The sequence below is a fragment of the Apus apus genome, chromosome 5, assembly GCF_020740795.1.
Source record: "Apus apus isolate bApuApu2 chromosome 5, bApuApu2.pri.cur, whole genome shotgun sequence".
NCBI classification, from domain to species: Eukaryota; Metazoa; Chordata; class Aves; order Apodiformes; family Apodidae; genus Apus; species Apus apus.
In genome coordinates, this window is record NC_067286.1 from 55,178,328 (window position 1) to 55,190,560 (window position 12,233).

The following is a 12,233-nucleotide window of genomic DNA, read 5'->3' on the forward strand; positions in this document are numbered from 1 at the left end:
AGTAAGATCAAAGTGAAGAGCAGTAGGAAAAGAACTAGCTTGCAACTGCTTATAGCTCGTATTACTCTGCATCAAGCTTTGTTCATGTCCTAAACTGTAACTAAGCATTAATATTTTAAAGATGGATGGAGGCATAGTGGATATTTCCAAATTTGAAAACAAAGCAAAACCAGACTCCAGTGATGGTCTTCCCTTTGAAGTATCACCATGTATTACTCCTCAGTCTTTTGAAGGTGGCATCTTACATGCAGCCAAATGCAGGAAAATGGGAGAAGCTGGTCATAACAGATCAGTATTTGCTATGAAACTCAAGGCTTCTTAACTCAAACTGCTAATCTGTGGAAGGACTCCACTACAGACACTCTTACAGTATTATTAAAAATTCATTGATGGCAGCACTTAAGACTGCAGTGTCTGGATGTTAGGACAGCCTAACATTCTGCTTTAAAAACTGGTTACCAAGGAGAAATGTTCGAATTTGAGACATGTTCTTCCTCTTCTCCATTTTATGGAGGGTCAGAAATGGGAATAATCTAGTGTTTGCCAGCATTCTGGTGTTGCTTTCTGCTGGAGGAAGATCCAAAAAAATGAAAATCTATCTTTGGTGGGCCATCAATAACATCACATGTGACATGAAGTAATTAATATAAAAGAGGGACCATATTTTTACACAGATGATGAAAAGTAACAACTTTAACTGTTGTGTAGAAGCCACTCCATGTCATTATGTCAGCAAGATGCAAACCTAGAATTAAATAAAATTGAGAAAATAGACTCTCTTGTATCAGGTATCACCTGTTTCCAGTTTTAGGAGTTCCTTCTTTTGAAGTAAGGCATAAAACTGAGAAAAGTTGTGGGCTTTGACAGCACCTTCTCTGGTTCCTGTCAACAGGGTATCTAAATAGATATACTCACACAGCAGGCTTCTCATTAATTCAGCAAATCTCTTTAGCAGGGGAAAATCTTATCAGATTGTGGAGACACTCTGTCATATCCACAAAAGTATTCTCACATGAGGATATTTGGAAAAAGTTTATTTTTTTTTCCTTAGGTACTCTTTCAGTTAAAAACTGCAAGCAGAAATTGGAGCAGCAAGTCAAGCAGGCTGAACTGTACAGATGCCTTGTTCTCAAACAAATCAACCACCATTTTGCATAGCTCATTTTTACCTCCCAGAAGCCCTTTCCCATAGTATTCCACACTTGCTAATTTGAGAAGAGAGCAGGCAGATGGGAATTAAAAAAATGTGTTTATGAAGAAAAGGAAAACGAAGGTTAAAGTAGCAGGAAACCAGAGGATGAAAATCCACAGCAGAAAATATTTCAAAAAAAAAGGCAGAAAAGCAAAGCCACAGAAGTATTCAAGGAGCAAAGACATTTTTTAAGCAAAACCCTAAAGTACTAAATGATTTGGATTGCATGGGACTGTCGGCTCCTTGGCTTCCATGTTCCACTGATTTGATTCTAAATGACTCAGGATCTGAGATGCTGAAAACGGGGAGTTTCAGTATTCAAAAGTGAGGGATTGCAGATACTGGCTATTACTGTACTCTTCTCTATATTTTAACATTCCAGATTAAATATATTTCACAGAACAAAAGGAATTTCTTTCCTACATTTAAAAAACTAAATACAGCATTCAGATAGAACATGTATCACGAAGGATATTGTAACTAATTATTTTCTGTTAATTTTTTTCCTACTGTATTTAAATAAGAAACTAGGGAAACTGAAATTTCAAATGTATTTTTTTCTACAAGTCAATACATGGCAAATTAGAAGCAGTGAACAACAACCAGCTTCAGCCTATTCTGTTACAGTGTCAGTTCCTAAAGCGAGAGTCCTCCAAAGCAAAGAAAGAAAAACCAGGATCTGGAAACACCAATGGGAGAGGAAACAAAAATATACTGAATTATAGTAAAGAAAATTAAACAAAGCCAAACTTTATATACAAGAAAGCATCAAAAGAAGACTTTTCTTCTTTATAATACAGTTAAAAGAGGAGCATCATATTGTTCTTTTAAACATTTCAGCACCCATTGTAAATTCTTATAAATCTGCATTACTTAATAAACATTAAATATGGATAATGTATCAAAACAAAACACCAGTATTTATTTTCTGTTCTCTTTAAGATAAGTTGGTAGCCATACCCTGAATATACAAGGGATGTCTTTACGAGTTGCGTGTATGACATCGGATGCCAGGACAGAGCTCACACAAAAATCTTCATCTCTAGTAAGAAAGAGAGCAAGAGAATCACGTGTATGCACAGATCAGCATTATGCAGCAAGATCTAACTGACACCACAAGTGTTTCAATAGGCTGCAGTCTCCTAACAGCACACAGAGGTCACAACTGCCATCACTGCTTTGTTATGCTCTAACTTGCTCCTTGGCCCAAACGACTCACAAGCTTTAGTTATGTTTCTACAACATTCAGTAGGTGTAACTCAGTCCACCTGAAGTTAAGTGGGGTGGCTTCGTGTAGTTTTGGTTTATCAACCACACCTATTCTACAATTAGCAGCAAGATTATTGCTCTTCCAGCCCAGCAGACACATTAGAAATGAATAATTCATACCTCAATGTGTAGCAAGAGAGGGGCCTTTGGAAAAAAAGAAAAATCACATAAAAAGCTCTTGGCAACATAATTATAGTTTGTGGGATTCAAATAAAGGTTTTCAAAACAGCTGGATTTTATTCTCTTATTGCAGTAAAATAAACAGACATCAGAACAACTTTTGCATTTCTGAGTGCTCCACCCCAGAGGGCTTGCCTACACTAGCCTTCTTAAACTGAATTTGACCAAGTTGATCACCATAATTGCCAATTTTTGTGTAAAGATGACACTAATGCCTGAAACTTGCCCATGCTAGAATTCATAGCTGTGGTGGTTAACGTCTATTAAAACATCTAAAAATGCTCAGAAGACAGACTCAAAGAGGCAGCTACAATAAGCAGATGAAGAGCATAGGACGTTGGCATAATATCTGGCTGAGTAGCTTCAAGCAAGGTTCTGATGTGAATGCTGTTACTGCAAAGCCTCCAACGCCTCTGCTTCTGCTGCCAGCATGTCAGAGAGAGCCGACACTGGCGGCTCTCAGAGGGTAAATGTCAGAACAGAACAGCAGTACTGGTGAAAGCCCGTGGTTCTGCTGTCTGGAAAAAGTATAAATCAAGGTGCTTGTGCATGCAAATGTCATATTCAACAGAGACTGAAGGTGCTGTAGCATTTAAAGATATTACACTTTCTTGGTATTTCCATAAATTGACATAAAAAAAACTTCTTGGCTATTTCGATCAATGTAAGTCTCAGATCTTTTGTAGACAGTGTTCAGTGGTTCACAGGGTTCATCATGAAAAAATTACTGCTGTGAGAAGGCAGGGTGAGAGCCACTTGCACTATAAATTAGTTGCTGCTTTTCTGAAGACTACTTCAGTTTTTCTAATGTTTCTGAAATTACTGGCTATGAGATGATCTGTGACTCAATGTTGAGGTCAGAGCAAAGGGGGAAAAAACAAACTACCAAAATCTATTTGTTTGCCATTTGAGCACATGGAATTCTAGGAATACTGTAAACATTAGTGACTGCAGTGTAAGTTACTATAAAGTCACTTCTCGTTCAGCCAACTCATTCAGCCTAAATTTAGCTGCAGCCTATATTCAAAACACACAGGTCTTCTCAGAACAGAGCTCTCATGATCTTAAAGTTTCTTGTGTGCTATAAATAAATATTCCTGTTACGGAAAAAATTATAAAGAATTTCTACTCTGTCATAATACTACAAACCTGAGATCCAAGACTTGACTTGCAACAACTCCAGGCTGGGTGGATTTTCCTTCAGGCACATCATATAAGAACAGTTTGCAGTCACAGACAACTGCATAAGCCCTCTGCCACCCTTTCTTAACTCCTGTAGGCTTTGGGACCTGCGTATAAATAACTGATTGCTTATTAAATGTAAGCACATGCAGTAAACACAGAAAGCAGGGACATTTAGAAAAGCTTATATTTCAATCAACAGAATTTGAACACGTTCTATTTGCCCTTCAAAATGGAGTGAAAAATGTCAAGTAACCAAGCAATCATTTTTCCTCCCTTAAGTTCAACCATTCCCTGTTACAGTTTAATAAATATATTAAGTTAGTATTAGGACAAACAGTGGGGCTTGTATATTCCACAAATGCCAAATGTTAGGACAGTTTACCTTTCATATTATGCTTACATCAACAATAACAGAAATTCTTCCTTAAAGCTTGCTTTTTCTTTCCCCTTTGCTTCTTATGAGATTGTAGCTACTAATCTACTAACCTTTACCTCTTGTAGCAAAACCAACCTCTTCTCCCACATCTAAAGCAACAAAGGTTAAATTAAGTTACACAGATGGCACATAAAAGCCTTGAGGCTTTAGCACAATTTAGGAGAACTGTTTAAACATACTTAAGAGGTTCCAAGCTGCATAGCTGTAAGTGAAGTTTAGTATTCTTGTCTTGTCCAAGAACAAAAGACTGTTACCTTGACATAACCTTTGTAGGCAGTTCCTATTCCTCTTTGCACATCTACTCCAAGAGGCCTTTTGGCTTGCTCAGGGGGTATAGGGCAGACCTGAGGTGCACTATCCTTGCAGGAAACATGGCATGCAAATGAACACACTGAGTACAAAAGAGAAAATCCACAGTGAAACGCGTGTATGAGTCAAACATAACAGGAGATTAATTTAGTCTACCCTTATGCTTAGCAAATTAATTAATCACACTGAAATTGGCAAATACTGCAATAGCCCACTATGCTAAAGGAGTGAACACAGATCTTGTATGAGGCTCTCCAAAGTGCTTTTATTCTCTTTTTTAAGCCTATTGCTTGCATAAAGGGCAGGAACTGAGTCCACATTTCAAGGCAACTTATGACAGCATTTTCCAGAAGGAAAAGGAATTGTTCAGCCTCACTGGTGCTACACAGCAACTAACCCAGTCACCAAAAAGTATTAATGAAAGGGGAATAAAAATTATGGGGCAGTGGTAGGAGACAAGATAAACACAGTAGTTATTTAATTTGATCCAAGCATGTGAGAATGCTGCGAAGACAAAGTAAAGCTACACTGACAAAAAAACCAGAACAAGTTAAACTATGAAACACAGGCAATGGACTTAAAAGCATCATAAGAAGAAACGAGGGGACAAAGACTGAAATGCTGTGTGGTGGAAGGGGCATATCTATCAATATATATCAGAACTTAAATAAGGAGGCAAACATCTATCCTAATCATTGCACCCTTTCTTCCCATTTATACCACTTTGTGCTGCACCAGCAAGGGACAAAGGTCTCTTTGTCTGTAAAGCACAAGACAGCACACAGAAGCACCACACAGAAAAAACTCAGGATTTATGCCATTTCACATGAGACAGACTACAAGAACTGCAGAATGAACTAATATGTTAATATGTTATATAATTTCTGGGCCAGATTTTTCCACAGTGATTTTGCCTGGTTTGTCCCAGCCACCCTGTTTCTACCAGCAGACTTGGGAAGGCAGCGGAGAGCACCACAGCACTGTGATCTATCCTGTGCTTCCTTCCTCCTAAACATATACTATCAGATGTGGGCATGCAGCAGATAACCCATGTAAACCTAGTCCCATAATTATGAAGGGTGAAAGGATTCCAGAAAACCTGGAAACAGCCTGCTTCTGCTCAAGCCATGGACCGGGCAACAGATCTCCTCTGCACCATGCCCAAGGAACAGCCAGGAGTGGAGGACAGCCCAGAGCAGGCTACTCTCTGCTCCCAGAAAGAGGACAGGGATTACTAAAGAGTCACACATGCAAAGTTCTGTAGGAGCTGCCCAAGACCACTTAACAAGTCCAGCTCTTTCAGGAGGCATCATAACTATTTGGGACTGTGCATATCAAGGCACACCAGTTGCAGAAGAGGGAAAATCCACAGGATATAACCAGTTTCACAGGCTTCTTGGAAGCATAGCTGTATTTTACCATAGTCTCCAGCACTAAAAAGAGGCAGAATTGGGAAAAGCAAGTGATTGGGAGTGAACACAGCAAAGTTTTGTTGTACTGGAGTCAACTCTATTCTTACGTTAATGCGACTCTAGTTTTTTCTGTAGCTATCAAGATCTGGAGTAGAAGAGGCAAACTGGAAAACTAATGATGAGGAGCTTCATCAAAATACACAGGGGAAAAAAAAGAGTGAAGCTGACAGCTACACTAAGGGAAAAAGACAGTTTCAGACTTGCAGGAAGAAATGCAAAACAAGAGTTCAGAACTGTCAGCAACAGAAGACAAAAGGCAGCCCTAGGGCGAGTGCTGGCAGAGCAATAGGTGCTCTCAGGGAAGAACAGCCAAGGAAGACCTGCCAGGAAAAAAGCCCTGAAGGGCAGATAAGGCAATCTGAATCTGATGCTGAAGATGTCAGAGGAGAGGGTGCCACTATGAAGAATTAAGCTGGGCACAGAAATACAGTAAGGCTATCTATACTGCAGTGCATTGAACAGATTTGTGGACTGCTTACAGGCTTTGTGGTCTAATCAAGACACAGATAAGAATTTTCCAAGAAAAGTACCTCGGTATACTCACACATGGAACTCAGTGATACATACATCAGGAGACAGCATTCTAAATAAAACTATTGAAGAGCAAAGCAGGCTGCAGGCCACAAAAACTAGCAAATGGTCTTCTCAACATACAGGGTTTATGATCCAGATAGCACAAAACTTAGAGACTCTGATCCATGTTATCAGAGCATTCCTGCAGTCTTTTTTTCTATACTACACAAACAGAGATGATTCCTGCCTCCGCTGCCCCTCAGCTCACAGCGTAACAGCAATAAGGGTAGCAGAATTAACTAGTAGTATGAATGGGAACCATGCTGGCTTTTATTCATTCTTTGACTTCAGAAGTATGACCATGCAAAACAAAGAAAAGGAGAGTCATTCAGTGGTAGCCAACCCTCTCTTTCACTCCCTCCCCAAAGAAATGGTTGCTTTAAAGCACACCAGTGTTTTGGGATGATTTTTTCAGGGTCTTGCTGAAAATACAGAAAGTTCTACTGACTCACCATCGCAGGCATAACCTTGTCGAACTAATCCCACCATAAGAGAGGTGCAATGACTACACTGGGTAGGGCTCGTGAATGACTTGATACTGAGCTGGTGAGCTTTAGGCTGAAAGATACATTCAGGATAAAAAAAAAAAACAAAACACAACAATTTTTTTACTTTCTGCATTCATGAAATGCAAGCATCTCCCTTCACCACCCGCCCCCCCAGTATATCAGAGTGTACATTATGAAAACTGGGTTTCCTTTAGTAAATGCAGCTTGTAAAAGCTGCTGCAAGACAACAGTAACAGATTTCCTTCCAACTGCAAAAGACACCCAAACCCAAACCTACAACCAAATACTTTTTCTGACAAATCCAAAACCATCCACTTGCATTTAGAAACCTTTTATTAAAAACACAGACCTAACAGACATATGACAAACCCAAACAGGACAAGAACAAACAAGAAGGGCTAATTTATAAAAGATATTTTTTCCTTTGCTCTTTAGAATAAGGTTAGCACAGTCTCCCTACCTTTGGTACAGCTAGAGAAATGGACTGAATGGTGGGGGAAGGAGCAGCAGGCATCCTCTGAAGCCGAATTGGTTCCTGAATCACAAAAAACTGTAATTGAGCAAAATGAAGCTTCAAGAATTTGTTTTAAGATTTTTTGTTTAAGGTGGCAAAGCTTACTGGTTTATGTTTGTTTTTTTCTTTCTTTTTTCCTTTTTTGAAAATCATAAAAAATTGAATCGTTGTAAACATTGCCATTCTGATTTAATAAAAACAGATTGTATTTTAAAGCACTCACAGGAAAGCCTGCACACTAACAAACAAGCAGCAATACAGAAAACATATGAAAATGAGGTACATTAACATACACAGAGCCAGCGAAAAGGTTTCATTTGCAACTGTCCTCAAAGCAGGGACAAATAACACTGACACATTGTGAATAAGCAACACTGAATCCTGGTCTTCATAATGAATGCTGCAATATATATTTATCATGAACAAGACAGACTTTCTAAGGAATTATGCTTCAGGGTAAAGTAATAGCTTCCTTACTTCTTGTTGTTGCTCTGCAGTTACAATGGAAGTAGATGGTGAAACTTCTGACTTGGGACCCTGCATTTCCTGCTCACTAATAGAACTGGTCTGCAAAAGCAAGAGTAAACATGGTAGATTAGATACCACAGATCTGATGAATTGTTCTTACATCAACAAAATCGAATTTCAAGGTCCCTACAATTAACAATTCACAGTAAAAATGAAGTGAAAACCAATGCTCATTTCTGTATGCAGCACACATACATTTAACAACTTTTCACTAAAAAAATAATCTCCCCTGAAAACAAACCCTGCTTCCTGACAAAAAAGCTGTAAAGCTGGAAATATTGAAATGGAAAACATCATAGAAGGCAGCATAAATGCTGTAACAGCCTTCTTTTCCCAGCATGGCTGTGTCTAATCTCTTGCATACAGGTATGAAATGGTGTTTGAGAAGCTTGGCAATCATCCACAAAATAGCTTATGTCTCATGGTATCTTACTACACTAGGATTTTTGTAGCACACAGCAGTCAACAATTCTTTAAGAAATTAAAAAGTTGTTTAAAAATATTTTACTAAAATGTCTGTTATTAGAAGAATCATGTCTACTTAATAATGTTATCTTGTATTTCACTAAAATTTTATTCTAGCACTCATGGCAAGCCTTCTATTAATTTCACATTTACATTAGCAACTACTAATTGCCAGCACAAGGGGGAAGTATGCTACAATTGCAGAGCTAAAGAAGCTGGGTGTGGAAGCAGAATACTGTATTGCCATAATCTGAGGACATCATGAAAATCATGATTAACAAATATCAGATTAGACTTCTCATAAATTATGTAATTGGCACTATAGGCAACAAGTAATGAATCACTCGTTTCCTAGCAAGTTTAGACAGGAAGATGGCTCAAGTTCAGTTAGCTCACTAAATATGTTCAGATTGTTGTTAATTTTTTTTTTTTTGGTGATAAATTGATTGGTAGGGCTGGGCCACTGCAGACCAGACTGTAGTATCAGGTTAACAATTAAAAATGCTAAGCATGATTCAGCTTTAGCCATATAGACAGCCAAAATATAAAACAGTAAGCCTGTACAGACGTATTAAAAGAGAACTTAACTAGCTCTATTTAGTTGATTAAGTTACAGAGAAGAAGCAAATATCTAATTTTAGAAGGTGATTTTTACTATGACAGGTCACAACAAAACTACTAGCAAAAACTTACTTCTTCCCAAAAGGCTAGAAGAGAAGATGTAGACGAAGAAGAAACAGAATCCTTTGTTGTAATGGATATGAGGGATAAAAATGATCACTTATCACCCACAGGAAAACTTTAGATGGTATATTAGTAGTCTAGTTACATAAAATGTTTTATATGGCCAAATGATATTTATTCAAACTAAATCAACCCAGAGCAAATGACACAGACTAACTTTATAAGAACGCATGGAAGAAATACTGTTAATGGAAGCCATTAAATACAGAATCAGCAAATGTAATGTAATTAATAAAAAAATGTCACCTGCATTTCCATAGTGACTATATATTTGTTTCAGGATCCACAGAATGGAATCTTGATTAGTTATGGACTTGATATTCTACATGTTGTTATTTTAAGTATAGCTGGTATTTTTTAATGTAATATTTGAAAATACCAAGGTCAATATTACTATGTACAAATAGTGGCATATATCATGCTTCTCTCTCTTCCCTTCAGCTAATCCACATAGTGCATCTTGCTGCTCCAGCAAGAAAGTCAGTGTGGATATTTTTGTGACTGGGAAGAGCATGTTATGCAAAGTATGCACAGGCCAATATCCCAGCATGTCCATAGGTTTTCTTTCTGACAAGAGTGACAATTTGAAAAATATATAAATAAAAAAAATGAAACCAAAACAAATTACAGTGAGTACACATTTCAAGATAAAAATATAACCAGATTAATGAGGTTTTAACCTGAGCCCCTTAAACTCAGCTCCACAAACATAACAGCTTATTCTCTCCAGTTCCAGTTTTTGTTCTATCCTAAGCACTTTATTTGTTTTGAAAAAAAAATCCCAGAAAATCTTCATGGATCAAGAATTCATGAAGTAAGGAAATGTGATTCAGTGTTGCATTTAACAGCTGCTTCCTCTGGGAATGCACAAACCTTTTTTAACTGGAACTCCCACTTGGAGCTGTGATTTGTATGATTAGTTTTCTAAGGATCAGAGGGTGTGTCACGATAAACTTATTGTACCAACATCTGTAGGTCCTCTGATTCTCTTCCCAGTTCCTTCTACTCTAACCACTCCATTAAGATCTGGAGCCAACAATTTTACATATCTGTTTGAACACTCTTTGAACTGCGTATTTTCCCTTATATTAACCAGTATCTTCCAACTGCAAAGCATTTAATTCCTTATTTGTAACAGGGTGTGTCAGCCTTTCCAAAGAACCCTGAATATGTATTAGTCAGTCAAATGTTTGAGATTAACCTAAACAAAGAAGCTAGAATGGGAAATAATCAGTATGAACTTTTGGGAATATTTCCCAAAGGTTCCCTACAAAATGCCAAGCAATCTGACATCTACTAGACATGCAATTCTGAGTCACAATCTTTTGACTTATATGTCAGATCCCAATGTGCCATATAACGCTCAAGCATGATTTTATGTAATAAAAGTATCATTCAACTATCACACTTCTTATAGTTATTTTATGTAGTAACTCACTCTGAAAGTCAAATCACGTGCAAGAGGAGAGGTGTTGAAATACTCAAAAATGGAATCTTGAAAGTCTGGAAGTTTGAGACCTAAAATGCAAAGCAGAACAGGCTTAGCTAAAAGGCAACATCACAGGTGGTGTTAGAACTCTGTTAAAACATAGAAACTTTAATTACCTGAATCTGTTCTGTATTTTTCTTCCAGTTTTTTCTTCAAACCTTCCATCTCTTCCAACAGTTCCCTATTTTTGGCTTCTGATTCCTTTAATTTGCTAAAGCAACACAATATGATCATAATGCAGTCTGAACTATCTCAGAGACAGGAATGCCAGTGCATAAGGAAAATTTTGGAAAATTTTTTCTTTTTTATTTTTTTTAAGTACTGGTGGTGTTTTATTATCATATTTTTTTTAAGGCTGAATAATTTTATTTTTCCTATGAGTAGGCAACCTCACTACTTCAATAGACAGTGAAAACTATATTTGAAACTACTGCTACCACTGCAGATACCTGCCAAACAAAATTATTCTAATAGCAGTTTGGCTTTTAATTTCCAAGAATATCTGCTCTCCAGTTAGTCTAAGAAAAGTTACTGCATTTGCTTTGAATTTGCTCTTACACTTTTTTTGTCCTCAGATGCCCAAGATCCGTATCTTATTACCTAGCAACTCATAGCAGTGAAATGTTTACTTGAAGCAATTTTTACAGTTCTCATTTGACTATGTTAGAAATGTGCAGTTTGTAGAATGGTTTTTTCCTGGCAAAGTCCAATATGCCAGGCACATGGAGCCATTTTAAGGAAGCTACTATTCTAACTAGCAATTTAAAGCAGTGCATGAAACCCCAACCAGAACCAAGGCCCTTGTTACCTTTCAAAAGACATGTTTGCATCTTTAACTTTCCGTAGCTCTTCTTGAACTAGTTGTTTGGCACGAATTTCTGCATCAAGGGCAGACTGTAATTCCAGCCTAGCTGACATATCCAACTTCTGACTGCGTCGCACTTTCCAAAGTGGATCCTGTTGCAGTAAGTTACTGAATATTAGTATAAGCAGTCTAAAGATGTTTCTGTTCTTGCTCAAATACATGAAAATAGCTTTCACGCCGGTTCAGACAACTTTCTTTAAATTAGTTATAGGACAGTCTGCTTCCTACATGGATACTGGTCAATGGTTTGACTTTTAAACACATAAATGAAGTAATGAGCCATTTCTATACTGGTTAAACCACTAACACAATATTCTTGAAACAAAAACACTGGATTGCTGAGAAACTGAGAGAGCCCATTGAAAAAGGCTAGTTTTTATTGCCCAATCTAGGAAGAGTGTAAAACTTGCACAGCAAGATACTGGACTGTCAAGCATTAGAGAAATATAAATACTTAATGTAAAACACACTAATATAAAACATACTGTGTGTGGCGAAAACAT

The 12,233-nt window shown here is 37.5% G+C and overlaps 1 protein-coding gene across 7 annotated transcripts in view; it reads right to left on the bottom strand.

Annotated features, from left to right (window-relative positions):
• The window catches only part of CDC42BPB (CDC42 binding protein kinase beta), a 93,224-nt gene that overhangs the window by 13,773 nt on the left and 67,218 nt on the right, over positions 1–12,233 (bottom strand). For 4 of the 7 annotated variants that reach the window (XM_051622415.1, XM_051622413.1, XM_051622412.1 and 1 more), the window contains exons 19-27: positions 11,674–11,822; positions 10,982–11,076; positions 10,815–10,894; positions 8,117–8,206; positions 7,586–7,660; positions 7,069–7,174; positions 4,517–4,653; positions 3,791–3,930; positions 2,153–2,234 (exon numbers count right to left, since the gene is read on the bottom strand). In XM_051622415.1, coding sequence (XP_051478375.1) covers positions 2,153–2,234; positions 3,791–3,930; positions 4,517–4,653; positions 7,069–7,174; positions 7,586–7,660; positions 8,117–8,206; positions 10,815–10,894; positions 10,982–11,076; positions 11,674–11,822 — 954 coding nt within the window. Of the gene's footprint in view, positions 1–2,152; positions 2,235–3,790; positions 3,931–4,516; positions 4,654–7,068; positions 7,175–7,585; positions 7,661–8,116; positions 8,207–9,325; positions 9,377–10,814; positions 10,895–10,981; positions 11,077–11,673; positions 11,823–12,233 lie in introns of all 7 variants that reach the window. The other 3 variants (XM_051622417.1, XM_051622416.1, XM_051622418.1) reach the window with 2 other exon arrangements.